General features: G+C 36.6%; 1 protein-coding gene across 4 annotated transcripts in view; it reads left to right on the top strand.

The window, feature by feature from the left end:
• The first annotated feature begins 484 nt into the window (after positions 1-484).
• LOC102238415 (ryanodine receptor 2-like) overlaps positions 485-17,560 on the top strand; it is a 75,739-nt gene continuing 58,663 nt past the window's right edge. For 3 of the 4 annotated variants that reach the window (XM_023327238.1, XM_023327239.1, XM_023327240.1), the window contains exons 1-17: positions 7,724-7,765; positions 7,863-7,937; positions 8,048-8,204; positions 8,369-8,530; positions 8,667-8,788; positions 9,148-9,331; positions 9,414-9,531; positions 9,677-9,772; positions 9,904-10,022; positions 10,815-10,948; positions 13,314-13,555; positions 14,800-14,992; positions 15,175-15,394; positions 15,761-15,865; positions 15,960-16,063; positions 16,192-16,275; positions 16,404-16,563. In XM_023327238.1, the coding sequence (XP_023183006.1) occupies positions 7,867-7,937; positions 8,048-8,204; positions 8,369-8,530; positions 8,667-8,788; positions 9,148-9,331; positions 9,414-9,531; positions 9,677-9,772; positions 9,904-10,022; positions 10,815-10,948; positions 13,314-13,555; positions 14,800-14,992; positions 15,175-15,394; positions 15,761-15,865; positions 15,960-16,063; positions 16,192-16,275; positions 16,404-16,563 (2,271 nt within the window). In that variant the 5' untranslated portion in view covers positions 7,724-7,765; positions 7,863-7,866. Of the gene's footprint in view, positions 533-2,007; positions 2,128-2,733; positions 2,839-3,287; positions 3,363-3,538; positions 3,618-3,743; positions 3,857-4,237; positions 4,362-7,668; positions 7,766-7,862; positions 7,938-8,047; positions 8,205-8,368; positions 8,531-8,666; positions 8,789-9,147; positions 9,332-9,413; positions 9,532-9,676; positions 9,773-9,903; positions 10,023-10,814; positions 10,949-13,313; positions 13,556-14,799; positions 14,993-15,174; positions 15,395-15,760; positions 15,866-15,959; positions 16,064-16,191; positions 16,276-16,403; positions 16,564-17,560 lie in introns of those variants that run through there. The other variant, XM_023327241.1, reaches the window with a different exon arrangement.

Here is a 17,560-nt window from a genome sequence, read left to right as displayed (position 1 = left end):
ATTAAGGAGGTGGAGGAAATGGATCATTTCACAGATTATCTGTCTCATAATATGTTGTGCAGACATGGTGATAGTTTTACAAATGTGTAAAAAAAAACATTCTTTCCAGAAAGTTACAACTTTTAACGTCAGTACTACTCTCTACTGGACTGTGGCCATGCCTTCCTTTCAAAGAAGCAACATAGCCATGGAGATAATGAGATATTTACTGCCATAAGTCATCATAACTTGGCACACATTTATCACAATAGCTCACCAGAGACCAAGTTGATTGTATCTTAGCTTTCCCCCGGAAGCAGCAGCTGGCAAAAATGGCGTCGTGAGGTAATTGGTCGTTAACAGTGACACCGCCCACAAGCTGAAGGCCCTGCTCCCTGTTTTCTTTTTTTCCTGTCTGCTCCAAACGTCCTGAGCCTCCTGGGGTCTCCTCAGTGTAGATGCTTGCATCGAGTCTCCTCAGATGAGACCTATTTTAGTTTAAAAAATGACCGCCACAAGAGAGGGTGAAGATGAGGGGCAGTTTTTACGAACGGTGAGTCACAAACTATGTCAAACTTGGTAGAAGTCAAATTATTTCCAAAAGACCTTCTAATAGGAAAAGATAGTATTTATGTTTTTTGATATATTAACCTCCAGGTAACACATACAATTTATTTAAGGTCAAGATATAGTGTTTTAATTTATTTCTAAGGATATCAGTTGAAAATCTTCATTTTCGTTTTGTATTAAATTAGCAATGTTTTTGTTTTTTTTACATCAAATGTAAAAAAAAAAAAAGAAAAAAAGTCCCAAATTCATTTAAATAACTGTTGCCTTACAACTCCTACTGGTTCTCTAATCTTTGCTTTTTGTAGTTATTGTGAGTAAAAAATAAATAAAATACAAGCTGTTTTTTTTTTTTTTTTTACCATTCTCACTACAAGATGTTATTCTTTTTGGTTGTCCTCTCAGACTTTGTAATCTTTACCTTCTGATAGTAGCATGTCCCATGGAGGTAAGACAAAATCACATGCAGATAACTTGAAGTAATTGTGTTTAATTGATCCATACTTTTGCTGCCATAAATGGTGTCTTTTATTCTTGACAAATCTCGTGTTTAGTTGGTAGATGGCAACAGAAATCTGTGGTAACACTACAATTTATGAAATACATTGCTTGATCAAGTTACATTTGTGAAACAGGTATTTTGCTGTACATAAGAAATATATTGTTTTTTTTTCTGCCTCATGTCTTTTTTTTTTATCAGAATGAGAAATCAGAAATTGCTTTAAATACAAGGTGCCTGTATAATAACCTTTTCCAAGATATGTAAACCGAACTATGTAATTTCTTTCCATCCATCCATCCATCCATCCATTTTCTGTTCACCCTTTGTCCCTAATGGGGTCGGGAGGGTTGCTGGTGCCCATCTCCAGCTACGTTTTAATTTCTTTCCTGTGCCAAAATTTGAGAAAAAAATGTCCACTTTCAAAAACGTTTTCCGTTCCCTATTCCATTGCTCCATGGTGAATTTTGTCATGCTGGATGTACAGCTGAGCTAAGTCCTCAAGCCCATCAGAATGCCCCTCGCAACCTCAGCTCTGGGCAGTGTGTTCGACTGATTGCGTGCTCCTGCTGATATGAGGAGTGGAAAGACGGTCGAATCGGGGGGTCGGACAGAGCAGTACCTTCCAGATATGGCAGTGTGGACCGTGAGCACAGAGAGGTGTTGGCATTCCTGGTCATCTGCGATCCTTTTCCTGCACTTCTTTAAATAGATAGAGATGTCTAATTGGGTTGACGTGGTGCATGTGGCTTTTGAATGGAGATAAGATAGAAGGCATGTGGTCCAGATCTACTGTACATACAGTTTCAATAGAAATAAAATGCATCACCCATATCAGTGCTTTTTTCTGAAATATTTTCTTTCAGAATGTAAATCTGTTTTGCACACAATGTCTTGTTGTCATCTCTCTTTCTCTCTCTGTGTGTGTGCATGTGTTTGTGGTCTTTCTTTCCCTTCCTTAGGGAGATGAGGTGGTTTTGCAGAGCACCTTTACCTCCCATAACGAACATTTGAAGCTCTGTCTTGCTGCTGAAGGATTTGGCAGCAGGCTTTGCAGGCTTGAGCCCACTTCAAACTGCAAGGTACAAAGCTCCACCTTGGTGATTTCACTGTTCCTTCTCACTTCCGAGGCGCTGCTCTTTGTCCTCCTTTCTGACACTAGTGGCAGCGATGACTTAAATAGTGTCTTTTTTTTGAGCTGTCTACGAAATAATATAAAATTATTTGTCTTTTATCATTTTGAAACATTTTGTTTTACAACTGATTGTATCTTATACTTTCATTTTTGCTAATTAATTAGGTGTAGTATCTTTTAAAAAATGACAACAAAAATGTACAGTATACAATAATTTTGATTAAAACATTTTCATTTGCTAAAATGGCCAAAATTAATCCAATTTAGAATCCATATATTTAGAATATTTTGTGCTGTTCAATTGCATAAAATCAAATGAAAATGCTTTCAAAACGTGTGGGCTTAACATGGCAAGATGTGGAAAGGTTTTTCTATGTGAACATTTGCAGCTAAATCAAGCATATGCACACTTTAAATTATAGATTGATCAATCTTTTGGTTTGTATATGTCAATTTGTATTTGATTTGTTGTTACCTATTATATCATAGGAAAGGAAACAGGCTCACATGAAAGTAGTTTAGCAAGTTTTTGTGTTCTTTTATTTCCTGCCAGAATGTTCCTCCAGACTTGTCTGTGTGTGGCTTCATCCTGGCTCAGTGTCTCTCTGTTCGAGCCCTGCAGGAGACGCTGGCCCACAGCGAACAACTGGCAGCAGAGGTGAGAATCTGTTCCCTTCCTTTCGCTCTCAGTGAACCTTAATGAACGAATTTGCTGGCTTATGTTCTTGCAGTATAAGCCATAAGTTCAGATCCCTCCATTAGGCCTTTTTACACATCCAGATGTCTAGATTTCTTGCAAAAGTGTCTCAAACTTCTCATTCTTTCTAAGAAACGGCAGCTTCAGTTCCCAATAGAGAAAATATAGAAAACCAAAAGATCCAAGGCTTCAAAATTGTAGACGAAGGCTGATTTTATAGTGACACTGTACATGGTTTTATTTTTAGGGGAGTAATGTTAAAATAAAAAGCACAAGATGTGTTTTGAAAGACTTTGTGGGCTGATTTTTAATTTTTTTAAATTTTATATTTTCTCTACTTCTCAGTTTTTTTTAAATTAAACAAATATATATTTTTTAATGATTTTAAACCGACTGATGGTGATTTACAGGCAAAAGCTGGAGTTGCCCATCGCACTCTGCTGTATGGCCAGGCAGTGATGTTCACACACTCCTTCAGTGGCATGGTGAGTTTAAGATTATTCTGTCAGAATTCAGATACTTACATACTGTAGAAAGAGACCCCACCATTAATATACAATCTGACTCTAGGTTGAAATATTCTTACTTTATGTCGGTAAGGATTGCCAAGTTTTTTCTCTTTTCAAAAATACTGATTTATTTATTTCCATTTCCCTTCAAGTATCTTAGTTGCTTGTCTTCGTCTCAGACTTCACCTGACAAGTTGGCGTTTGACGTGGGTCTGCAAGAGGATAAAGCAGGTATAATTTAAATTGTACCTGTCCTCATAATGTTTTCATTTAATGTATCATAGTCCTTTTTGCGGCTCTTCGCTTTGAGTTTTAGCCTGCAAGCTTCCTCTCATCTAAATTCTGCCCCTGGCTCAGGAGAGGCATGTTGGTGGACTGTCCATCCGGCTTCCAGGCAGAGGTCAGAGGGTGAGAAGGTGCGTGTCGGAGATGACCTCATACTGGTCAGTGTCTCCTCTGAGAGATATCTGGTGAGTAAAGGAAGAAAAACTGCTTTTTATCTTTCTTAAAGTAGACCAAAGTCACACTGATGGAAATGGAAAAAATAATATTGGTTATAGAAGTGTAGAAGAGTTAAGAAAATAATACAATTAAAAATTTAGTGTTTTGTCTTTTTTTCCTTATGCTTTTATTTCTAGATTTTTTATTTCTCACTTATAGTCTTTCACTATCAGAAGCTATAATCTACAAAATTTCCATTGATTTCAATCAGAAGATGATGCCTCACTGTTTTGCTGATGAGGTGTTTTGCATAATTGCTTATGATAACAGTTATTGTGGCAGAAAAAAAAAATCAGAAGTTGTGTTTATTTCTGATGAGCCCATTTCTCATATTTTCTTTTTTTCCCCAGCATCTGTCCTTTGGCACTGTATCTGACAACAAAAGCCTGAGCGACAGTCTGATTGTCAGTGCCTCCTTCCAGCAGACTCTTTGGAGTGTTGCTCCCATCTGCTCTGGAGGTGCCATTGCTCAAGGCAAGTTTCTTTTCTTTTTGCTCTCTAAGCATGTTGATAAACAAAACATTTATTCTTTTTCTATATGTGAAAAAAATTTAGCTGAGTGTGTTGTGTTTAAGGAATGCAGTTGTTTTTCTGAACGAGCTCAAGTGCTTTGCCTTTTTGCAAGGCGAGTCTCTGTACAGCATTCATACGCATAGAAAATAAAAGAACTACAATAGTAATGGAAGAAATAATTATAAAAATTGAGTTAACTTGTAATCTCTACATAAAATACACATTATTATGCTCAGTAAAAACTGCAAAATAGTTAGGACAAAATGAAAATAGACCATTTTTTTTCATTTTTCTTCTACTGGAAAACAGTATTTTCTTCACTGCATTTAAACCAGCCAACATACCCAGAATACCCTAAGTTTTTAGAGCATTTGCTCCAGAGCTGAGGAAAAGAGAGACTAAATGTTTCCCCTTATTTATACCAGATTCTGTAAACACTGAGGGAATGCTTCTCTTATGACCTAATGGTAATCAGGGGTCTCAAACTCCAGTCCTCGAGGGCCGCTGTCCTGCAACTTTTAGATGTGCCTCTGCTGCACCACACCTGAAAAGAATAATTAGGTCATTAGCAAGGCTGGGAGAACTGATCTACACAAGGAGGAGGTAATTAAGCCATTTCATTCCAGTGTTTTGTACCTGTGGCACATCTAAAAACTGCAGGACTGCGGCCCTCGAGGACTGGAGTTTGAGACCCCTGGTATAGATGCTGCAATTGTGTTCAGGCCGAAGATAATTTAGTGTTTTACAGACCGTTAACAGGATTTTTAAATCTCTCCCGATACTCACAGGGAAGCCATTGAAGTAATTTAATGACTGGTGTAACATGATTCATTTCCTGGGTATTGGTCAGACATCTGGCATCCAGATTTTAAATGAGTTGCACCTGTCTGATTGATTTTTTTACCCCAACAATAAAGACATTACATTAATGTGATCTATTTTAAATAAAAACCACGTGTCAATGTTATGTGACCTGAAATTATTTATTCTGTCAATCTTTTTAACTTAGGAGTTGGCTAATTTAGGAATCCAGTGTTTATTAAATCTTAGTTGGGGCTGCACCATATTAGGAAAATCTGTTAATGGTATAATCTTGTTCAACATTGTGATAACAGAATTTTCAGCTAACACATTTTCCTGTTTTGTGTTTGCTTGAGTGAGTCTCACTGGTCAAATAAACAATTTATATCAATCAATCAATCAAATTTTATTTGTATAGCACATTTCAGCAGCAAGACATTTCAAAGTGCTTTACATCATTACAAACACAGAATCACAACGCAACATAGAATCAATCATTAAGTCAAGTTACATCAATAAATTTGTAATTGATTACATTTCAAATACAATTCTAAACAGGTGGGTTTTCAGTTGAGATTTAAAGGAAGTCAGTGTTTCAGCTGTTTTACAGTTTTCTGGAAGTTTGTTCCAAATTTGTGGTGCATAGATGCTGAAAGCTGCTTCTCCTCATTTGGTTCTGGTTCTGGGGATGCAGAGCAGAACCGGAAGACCTGAGAGGTCTGGAAGGTTGATACAACAACAGCAGATCTTTAATGTATTGTGGTGCTAAGCATTAACAATTTATATGCAAATTGTTAATGCATAATCATTTGAAATAATAACCTAGCAAATATTGCATCTACTGTGTCCTTTTTGATTACAGTGTTGCATACATTGACATTGAGATGAGAATTGTGGTTTGATATTTTTGCCAGCTCTACTTTGAGTCCATAACTGTCCACAGTTTTCTTGCATGCTGATCTCTGAGCATGCAAATCCTAAATTTAATATGTAACAAAAATGTTACAAATATAGAAGGATTTCTAACAAAAATGTGGCTGTTGTGATTAAGCCAGTTTTTTGCATTGTGTGACAAGGTAGCCTTTCGCAGTTGGATTTTACAGTGAGGATGAAGCTTTGAGGCAGTCAGGTGGAAAACAGCAGTGGTTTATTCTTCACACAAAATCAAGAACACTTCACAGGTGAAACTGCGGTCTTAAATAGTCCCAGCTGTGACAGACCAAACCGCCTTTAATTCACAGGGGAATCTCAATTCATCAATATCCACTTATTTAATTAAAATACCTTTTACTAAATACAAACATTTCCATTTACTTTTTCTAAATATTTTATGTTTTATCATTACACCATATGAAACACCACAAAACCCATAAACAATTCCCCCCCACACACTTTTCAATGGCCTCTCCCGGAGACTATATATGGTGTCTGGACCCCCGGGGCAGTATTTGTCCAAACACCCTGGAGAGGACACAGAAAAGACAGGTGAGTCACTCTACATTAGCACTCCACACCCAACAGATTATGCACAACACATTTGCTCGGTTTTACCCACTAGTAGCTCATTGCTCTGAGTAACAATTATCCTCCCTCCACAGGCAACCACCTCACTCGTCAATGAGGAGCAGCTGTGCAGAGCCCAGAACAAAAGGCTACATGCTAATCTCTAAAAATACTCAATAAATACAATTAAAACACAGTGATTTCAGTAAAATAGTCCCAGTAATGAAGATTTCTTCATTACACATTGTTAATCTAAAATCTCTCATATGATCATAACCATTGTGTACAAATAGTGTGACTGCTAAATTTGCCTTTAGAGATTTTCTTCTATAAATGTATAACTCCACTTTGAAAATCAAGAGAGAAGTAAATATGATTCTCATGTGGACTCTTTAGATACGCTACAAAAGGACTAAATTAAGAATATTAAATTGGATAAATCCCTCTGTTGAAGTTTCCAGGAGCAGCATTATGTGATTGTATATTTTTTATTACTAAAAGCAATGTAATTGTTTAGGAAGAGGTAGAGGAGTTAGACTTTTTAAATTTTTTTTATTAAAGCAGACTACTCATGTTATAGTTTTAGGACATGTCAGCTTTAATAAATATGCAAATACATATTTTTTTCCTGAAAGTTCAATTTAAAAAAGAAACAGAACCCCCCTGAAAAATCCTTCAATTTGAACTTTTTTTTAATCTCACTTGCGCAAGAATTAGCATCCCATTTTTCTCAATAAAATAAAATAAAAATATGATGACTTTCTCAAACTTGTAAAGCACAAAAACAACTTTCCAGATGTATGTTATCTGCTTTATTTCTACCACGGATGTTCTTATGAACTCAAAGTCTAAACTGATGAAAAAATGACTTGTGTTCAGTCAGAACTGTATTTACAATTTCTTTTGGTATAGACAGCGATTCCAAATAACCTGATGATGTAAAATATTGTTTTTCTTTTTCCAGGCTATCTAAAGGGGGGAGAAACATTGCGTCTGCTCCACAGCCATAGTGATGCTTGTCTGACTATTCCTTGTTCAAAGCAGGGAGAGGAGCTTCAAAGGTCCTTTAAAACACACTTCTTTTCATATTAGTTTGAGAATAAATAAATAAGAAAAACATTGCTCGCCTCTCTAACTGCAGCTGCTTTCCTAATCTAGAGTGATGCATTATGAGATTGGATCAGTGTCTGGTCATGGACGGTCCCTCTGGAGGCTGGAAATTCTGCGTGTTGCGTAAGTAAATTGAAGATTTTAGAATAATTCTGTCACTCTTGAAACATACATTTTGCTTTTTTGGATATGCCATGAGGAAATTGTTATATTTCTGTATTAATATTTCCTAGGTGGAGTGGGAGGCACACATGTTGGGGCGAGCCTTTTCGCCTGTGCCACGTAACAACGGGGAAGTACCTGGGTCTGATGGAGGAAAAAGGATTGCACCTAGTAGATCGGGACAAGGCCGACATCAAGACAACCTCCTTCTGCTTCCGATCATCAAAGGTCAATTAAATAATTAGAAACGAATTGGATGTTTTTAAGAATTTTTAATTACATGTAAAGTGCCTTACAAAATGGTGCAATGCAGTGTATAAAAATTATATTGAGGAAGAAGAATTTACATGTTATAAACTTTTTTTTTTTCTCATTAAAATATTTTCTGGCAGGACAAACTCGATGCTGGCAAAAACACAAATACTGATTGCATGGGAATCCCAGAAATCAAATATGGAGACTCGATGTGTTACCTTCAGCATCTGTACTCAGGACTGTGGCTAACCTATCAAGCTACAGATGTCAAATGCCGCCTGGGTGGAAATCTGCGCAAGGTACAACTTTATGTTTCTTAATTTCCTTTTCTTTTACTTTTGGTGAAGACGGTGGCTCTTCATGAACCCAAAACATAAGTCTGCTTTTTGACCACAGCAGGATTTGAATGGATCTGAATTATTTATTTTTTTTCAGGCCATTTTGCACAGCGAGGGTCACATGGATGATGGACTGACGTTATCTCGCTCTCAGAGAGAAGAATCTCACACTGCCGGACTCATCCGGAACACTGTCTCTTTGTTTACTCACTTTATAAGGTTCTTGATTCACGGCCATTCTGTAGTTTGAGAACAGAGGAAAGACAGACCTGTGCTTAAAGAGTCAGAGTTTACGTTGTGGTTTACAGTTTCAGTTCTGAAAGTGTTTGTTTGAACACACGCTGAGAAAATCGGCAGATTAGTTTTTCATATAGGCCTCAGATTTGTTTGTTTGATGATCTGAAACATTTAAATGTGTGACAACAAAGCAAAAAATTTAATGTCCTCAAAACTAAGTTTTTAGTACAGCAAAACACTCATGGTCCAAACTGTATTGTCCTTTCTCATTTCTGTTAAATATTTTCAAACTTTTTTTGCCATCATGTGGAATGATGTAAGACAATCTGCCTCTCCTTTAGGAAACTTGACGGTTTTAGTCATGAAGGAAGCCTCTCCTCATTCTGTCTGCCAATGGAGACAGTAACCTGCAGCCTCCAGGATCTCATCAAGTACTTCCAGTCTCCACTTGATGAGCAAAGCCATGAAGATAAACAGAAAAAGATGGCTGCTCTTAGGAAGCGCCAGAATATGTTTAAAGAAGAGGTAGAAATACAATATAGCTATAGTTTTTTCTGTTTTATTTTTTTCTCTGAGTAACTAAACACACCGTCTTTGTTCTTCTTAGGGTGTAATAGATCTGGTCTTAGATTGCATTGATCATCTGCACCACTACAGTAGTGATTCTTATATAACCGATGCTACTCAGTGGGAGGCCATCGTCTACTTGTTCTACGAGTTACTTGGTAAGAATTTTAAAAATAATAATACTCATTCTGGTCCAATGTTAACTTTTTAAAGTCAACCACCTGGCTCTCGTTTTTTTCGTTTTCTGTGTACTTATCTGTGAATAATTCATTCAGGTTGCCTGACTGTCTTTTTCTTTTTTAGCTGCTTTGATCCGTGGGAACCGTGTAAACTGTGCTCATTTCTCAAGCTCTGTGGACTGGCTCATAGGCAGACTGGACCATCTAGAAGCATCTTCTGGTCGGCTTGATTTGGACTTCTTTTTTTTTCTACCCAGTTGCTACACTTGTATTCTATGCAATTTTTTTCTTAAAAATATAGACGTTAAAACAGCATTTCTGTTATATTGTAATGTTTCTTACCATTCCTAGGAGTCTTGGAAGTTCTGCACTGTGTTCTTGTAGAGAGTCCTGAGGCAATTAATGTCATAAAAGATGGACACATTCAATCTATTATCTCGTTTCTGGAAAAGCATGGACACAACAACAAGGTAGAAAACCTTTTTCAATTGCTTTGGATTTAAATCTTGAGCAACCATGAATGTTTTCTAATAGTCTTTGAAAAGTAAAGTGCTGACACAGAACTAGTTCGAGACATTTTTAAAAATGACTCTTTTCTTAAGTCAGTCAGACTTAAAGAAATGGGATTTCCATACTTTTCTGTTTCTTGAAATGTGGCATACCATTCTACGTAAAAACTGTAAATAGATAATCATTGGATCTTTTAGCAGGATGGCAATCAAAAACAAATCTACCCAGTAATTGTTAATAAGGAACTAAATCAAACCTCTTCCAAAGCAATCTCAGTTCTCAAACCTAAATCCCAAAGAGAAGCTGTGATGTAAGAGAGGACTCTGGATGATCTACAGAGAACGTGTACAGAGGAAAAAGTAGAGATCCTTCTCTCTGTTAGGTCAACTCTGTAAATTGCTATTGGAAAGCTATTCTTTTAGGGGGGAAAAAGATTTACAAAAGCATGGCCAACAAACCTTTTGATATTAGTAAAACAATTATCTATTAATGTAAAATTTATTTTGTTCTGCCTTAAGTAAATTTTCTGAAATTAAAGCTTTCTAAAATGTTTCTATGATATAGTACTGCTAGCCTAAAATATTTATTTTCTTTTATTTATTTTGAGACATATTATATGTATTTCTAAAAGTTTACCAAATAACATAAGAGAAAGTTGAAAGCATCTTTAAGAAAAATTGGTGATCTTTAGCCTGAATCACTTGAACTTATTGAGGTGTTGTTGCGTCAAGTGCTGACTGGTTGTGTTGCAGGTGCTGGAGGTTCTGTGCTCACTGTGTGTGTGCCATGGTGTGGCAGTGCGCTCCAATCAGAACCTCATCTGTGACAGCTTGCTGCCAGACAGAGATTTGCTACTTCAGACGCGACTGACTAATCAGGTCACCAGGTACTCCATAAGGTTTTCCTTCAAATGAGACTTGATTTATTAATTTATTTAAGAGTGTTATTTGTCTCCGAGTCCTCCTTCTGTCAACGTGTCCTTTTTCATTTACTCTGAGTTTCATTGCATGTAGACGTATTTGGAGTTTTGTCAGTTTGTGTCATTCACAACTCATAAAAATCACAAAACAAAGGCGGTTTGCTGTAATTTGTCAGATAAAAATAGGGTTTAAGAAACACCCTAATAATACTTTGTAGTCTTCAATCTTTCCTTGTTTTTCTCTCTGTGAAATGTTAATTTATTGTCTTATCTTTTGTACCTATTGGCCTTTGCTGAAAATGCCTTTTCATTTCAGTTAATTGTTTGGTTTTTTGGGGTTTATTTTCCACTCCTTTTTTCTGAACATATCACACTCAGGCACTTATTAAAATATTACTTTAGTTTCAATTTTGGTTCCAACTCATTACAAAAACTAGATCCAAAAGCATCCCATTTTGAAAGCATACTATTATTTTGTTCTTATTGTATAAATAAGATGTATAAATCAATCCAAGTTCATTGAATAATTGCATTTAACAATTGTGACTGTGGTGATTTTTGCTTTATAATCAAGTAGCTCCATATCGTTCGTGTTACAGGTGTAAATCCTAACCTTTCCACTGGGACACTGGTGTAGATATTTGTTGCCTGAGGTGATATGAGCCATCTCAGTTAATCTGTGAACACATTTTAATCAGTTCATCATCTTTCATGTTCTTCTTCTTCTTCCTTTGAATTTTTGCCCCACTGTGCCAATCTGATCTTAAAAGGCAGTTTCCTTTTTGCCTGTTTTCCTTTGGGGTTTTATGATGTTTTAGCTTTTCAATCTGTACTTTCTTGAAAACTAGCAGAATTGCTTCTTTTTTATGTTCTTTTTTTTCCTCTCTCCGAGTGTACATCTATCTCTGTTTAATCATGCATGCACTGCAGAAGTCCATTCCCCTGCCTTTCTTCTTCCAGCTATCGTAGTTTACCATCTTCCTTGCCCTCCACATTTTTACTCGGGTATAAGAATATCTTTTTTTTTTTTTTATGTTTTGACTCATCTTATACAATTTTTCTAAGTCAAACTTAATATTCTGCTTGATTAATGGAGTATAAAGAGAAACCTTTTAACTGGTTAAAGTAGTCTACATTTCTTAAGCAATCAAGTGAGGGCACACAGTCATTAAATGCTTATGAATGAATTCATATTTGCTCACAGAGCACATAAAGTTTACAGGAGTGAAGTTTTTCCTTGTAGTGTAATTGAATTTTCAATACTTGCTATTTTTAAGTTAAGAGTGTATTGAAGAGCATCGATATCTCTCTGTGGCTAGAAAAAACATATCAACTTTGTATGAAAGATGGCTTTGTGTTTGAGCTGATAATTCTGTGAAAAAGATAACATTGTTGACTTCTCACCAATCATGTTTTAAAGACGTCAACAGAGTAAAAAATGAAATCACGTTTTCTAAAATCTTTTTGTCTTCTCTGGGACTCTCAGTTAAATTAATTTTACTGCTTAATCATCTGTGTATGTTATCATTTTATTTATTTATTTTTTTTACTAAATTCTCATACTTTTTTAATTAAAAAGATGCTCCGTTTTACAAAATGGATGTGCTAGTTTACCCCCAGTTTGCAGAGTGGAAGTAACTTCTTAGAACGTGGTTTGAGGACATTTATCTAGACAGGTGGAAGAAATGGAGCAAACGGGAACCAGAGTGTAGCAATTTACAGAAAACGTATTTACATAGTTGCAGACAGTAGCTTCACATACTATAAGTGTTTTTTTATTAGTAGTAAAAAAAATACTAACTAAATGACATTTACTTGAATTGGTTTAGATTGCAAAAATATCCACACTTTGTGTGAGAAACCTACCACTCGGAAACAGACACATTAAAAAACCTCTTGGAAAAATTATTTAAATATGTGTTGGTATCACTCACTGATGTAACCTATTGGTGAACATGTACTCATTGGGACTTTTTCCACCGATGCAATTGATTTTATTCAAGAACAGACATTTATTGATGAAATTTGAGCCTGAACATTTTTTTCATACGGTGCTACTTATTTCATGCAGTTGACTTATTCTTAAAAAGCAAGTACCACCTTGATCGTGACTTTGGTTTGATTCAGTGATCAGAAATGTGTTTCCCAAATGCTCTGTGTCACTATTAGTTCCCCCTATTCTTTCAACATGCATTCACTGAACAAGGTCTAACTATGGACTATTGTGACATTTGGACAAATATCTCTATACTTCTAAATTTAAAAATTATACTATTCCCTAATCTTTTGTTTTCTTTGCCCTTTCTTTCCTTTTTCAACACCCCCACTGCAGCATGAGAGCAAACATCTTCCTGGCGATGGGAGAGGCCTCGGCTCAGCATCGGAGGTGGTACTACGAGTTGGTCGTTGATCACACTGACCCGTTCCTCACAGCTGAACCGACACACCTGCGTGTTGGCTGGGCCTTCACCGAAGGCTACCTGCCCATGCCCACAGGAGGAGAGGGCTGGGGGGGCAATGGAGTTGGAGATGACCTCTATTCGTTTGGCTTTGATGGGCTACACCTGTGGTCAGGTGAGTGAGAGAAAGTCCTTATGATGTACGTTTTGGGTAACTGCATAACTTCGGTGTGGTTTTGTAATCCCAGTTTATTGTTGTTAGCATCACTGTCAGAATGTATATTCATATCAATGTATTACATTCACATCACAGTAGATTTGTACATCATTTGAAAGATGCTTTGCATTAGCTGTATTGACTATTTGTCCCAAAAACTTAATTCCAAAATCAAAAAAATTCAAATCTCAAAAGTGATCAAATCAAAATGAAATAAACTCAAACAGTCAATACTGGGCATCATGGGTTCTGGTTTACGCAGTCCAAACAAAAGGTCAAACAGTCAAAATGCAGCTCTTTGTTTACTTTATTCAGTTTTTTGGCTAAAAACAAGTTACAGGCTTCGGATAAACCTACCCTAACTCCTGCACCTGTTCTCACTGATAAAACTGACTGACTGACTGATGACAGACAGGTAAAAAACCATAAGACCACCCATATGCCTCTAGACTCATCTAAACTCTACGTATTTATACTGTGAAACACACCCACTTCCCAAACTGAAATCAATTAACTAATTAAGTGAATTACTAACCAAAAACTTATTTAGAACAAAATAAACATTCTAATTATAAATCAACTACAAAACAAAAAAATAAACTAAATAATCTACATTCTAAACTTTAACTGAGAATAATGGAGAAATGGCTCCTACATTAGCAATAAAGTTTGAAAAGTGAAACCTGTGTATAGCTTCATTACACAGGGAGGGCTATTTTCTTGTTTGTTCCCAAAACAGACTCGTGACATAAAATATCTCTGATAAAAATCCATTTTTATTCATCCTATGCAATGTTAAAATTTTCAGATTTTTTAAAACATTTTTTAGTTGGAAGCCAATATCACCTAAATAAAAAGATGAAACACACCACTGTGCATATTTAATGTATATAATATGAATTTAAAAAAGTGAATGTATCACTGTGAGAAATCCGAAGTGTTTCGAGTAAATTATTAGTCTTAGTGTAAGTGCAAACATATTATTAAGGAATGACATCAGTCTATGGAGCACATTCATTGCAAATTCCTATGAAAGAAAATGACAAATGATTAAGGACAAAACATTTTTAATATACATATTTGCATTAACCTTTATCGCCTATTTAGTCAGTGTGAGAGCAATGCTACTTCTTAATACACATTAAATTTTTCGTGCCGTAATCACTTTCCAGTGACCTGATCCTGCCTGACCTGAATTTCAGGTTGTGTGGGCCGTAAAGTCAGCTCCCCCTTCTCTCATCTGCTGAAAGATAATGATGTGGTTAGCTGCTGTCTCGACCTCACGGTTCCATGCATCTCCTTCCGGGTCAACGGTCTGCCGGTGCAAGGCATGCTGGAGAACTTCAATGCTAATGGACTTCTGTATCCTGTGGTCAGCTTCTCAGCTGGAGTCAGGTCAGCAGTGTTAAAATCCTTAAACTGATCTCTCTCTCCCATTCAGTTTGAGTTAATGTTCTGTTTTTTTTTTTTTATTGTATATTAATGACAAATAAATGTAAATGTACTGTAATAAGACTTTGTTTTTTGCTTATCGAAAACCATTGCTGCCTTTTTTTTGTCCTTTTCCTGAACATCAGGGTTCATTTTCTGTTTGGCGGGGGACATGGAGAGTTTCGCTTCCTGCCCCCACCAGGCTATGCTTCATGCTCTGAGGCTTTGCTCCCCAAAGTCAAACTGAGGGTAGAGCCATGTCAGAAATATATCTCGGACTGTGAAGAGGGAAAAAAAGAGCTCATTGGCCCCTTGGTGCCAGTCACTCCAGTTACCTTCACCCCCACTCCAGTAGACATCAGCAAGGTAACATCCAACATACACAGGCATATTTTTCATCTAAAGAAAGCCACATTTAGTAAAAATGTCATGCTAAACAAATATTCCCACCCAATTTGAAGTTACTATGCTGTTTACTGGGCACTGTACTTTGACTCAGATACTCTTCTCCACAAATCATGTGGGTTATGTCTGTAGGATGGCATAAATTCTGGTATACATACAAGTCCAGCTTGTATGTATGAATTTTGAAGCATGTGCCTCTTAATCTGTTTTGATGTTAAACTGGCAATTCACTGTGGAATGACTTCGGTCTCCCAGCATTTCTAGCTGGATAAGCTCTAGCCTGAATTAAGTTGCAGTAGTGCATTGACAGCGGTTGGCCTGTTTTAGGTTGTGTTACCTCCACAACTTGAAGACATCCGAGAAAAAATGGCAGAAAATTTTCATGAACTCTGGGTAAAGGACAGAATTGACCTCGGCTGGACAAATGGACCAGTAAGAAAAGTTGTTTTTTTGAAAAAGTTTAACTAACTCCTGTGCTTCAGTTCTGCTTTTTGGCATGAAATAGCAAACGTTTGTTGTCAAACAGGTGAAAGATGAAGGTAAACGACATGACCCTTGTCTCATGGAGTTCTCCAAGCTTCCAGAGCAGGAGAGAAACCAGAACCTTCAAATGGCTGAGGACATACTTAAGTGAGCTCCAACACTTCAAAACATAAAATGAAAAGCTGATTCAAATCAAAACCTTGCTGTACTTTAAACAGTTTAAATCTTAAGAACTGCCTTCTCTGTTACTGAGTGCTTCTCTTCTTCCATTGGAGGACGGTGCTTGCCCTTGGTTTCCACATTGGTTTGGCAGATGACCACGCTGAGGAACGCATCAAATACATGCGACTACACACAAAGTAATTATTTTAATTTGTATTCAGAATGCAATATCCTGGTGTCATAACAGTCAAGTTAGATTTTTGATAGAGCTAAATGCTTGATGCTAAGTGTTCAGATTAGATTTTTCCTCTGTCATCTGTTTCAGGTATGAGTTGCCGTGCGGCTACAGGCCTGCACCAATAGATTTAAGACAAATTACTCTCAGTTCAGCTGACAAGGATGTGGTTACCCTGTTGGCAGAGAACCATCATAATATCTGGGCCAGAGAGCGCATCAAACAGGGATGGACCTATGGACCTGAGCAGGTGCTATTTTTTGTGATCTTTTTGTAGTGGTTGTATACAGGTGCAACTCAGCACCTTAGAATGCCATTAAAGTTGATTTATTTCACTAATTCTATTCAAATGGTCAAATTCAAAGCAAATGTAATCATTACATATAGAGTGAAATCGTTGGGCATTTATTTCTGCTAATTTCAATGATTAACACTTACGGCTAATGAAAACCAGAATTTATTTTCCTAATAAATTACATTACATAACACCAATGAAAAGGATATTAACAGAGAAATGTTGCAAGCACGGGTAGAGGAAGGGATTTTCTACTCTGACACACTCATTCATTCATGTTAAATGATTCATCTGGCTAACTTTGTAATGCTTTTGAACTAATTAGATGATTTATATAACATCCAAAGCAGTTGAGTACTTTGGACACCACTCAGATGCTACAAACCACACACGAGTTGGAGTCACATTTGTCATAGGATATTCTATTGGTTTAGATCAGGCCAGTTTGTTTGTCGGTCAAGCACTGATATTAAATCAGGTATTGATAATTTACCCAGTTTGTTCAGGTACCAAGACCTGCTGAAGAATTTGGACAAAATTTTGTCACCAAAATTACAGCACCAACATCAGTAAACAATGAGGCGTTTCAAATCATTTGCTGCCTGTAGAAATGTCATTGAACTTGGACTCTGTGCCGCTCTGGTCATCCTCCACACCTCGAAATCTTGTCACTTTAACCGGTGGAGGCTTAGTATTAAGAAGGAGGCATGACAACAAACTGTAGCTGAGGTGGATTTATGGAAGAACTGACGGGCAGATTTGCGCCAAATACCATTATACAGTGACAGAAAGCAGCTGGCTTTTATACCCTGAGCAGTTTCACCGGACATACCAAGAAAAGGGTTAATAAAAAAACATTTAAAAAATAACAATAAATAAACAATATTTATAAAAACACAATGCCAAAACAATAAATGGTACCAATAAATATCTACAGGCATACACATCCTAA

The sequence above is a fragment of the Xiphophorus maculatus genome, chromosome 22 (genome assembly GCF_002775205.1).
Source record: "Xiphophorus maculatus strain JP 163 A chromosome 22, X_maculatus-5.0-male, whole genome shotgun sequence".
NCBI classification, from domain to species: domain Eukaryota; kingdom Metazoa; phylum Chordata; class Actinopteri; order Cyprinodontiformes; family Poeciliidae; genus Xiphophorus; species Xiphophorus maculatus.
Note: the sequence above shows the minus strand (reverse complement) of the source record. Positions and strands in the feature narration are given on the sequence as shown.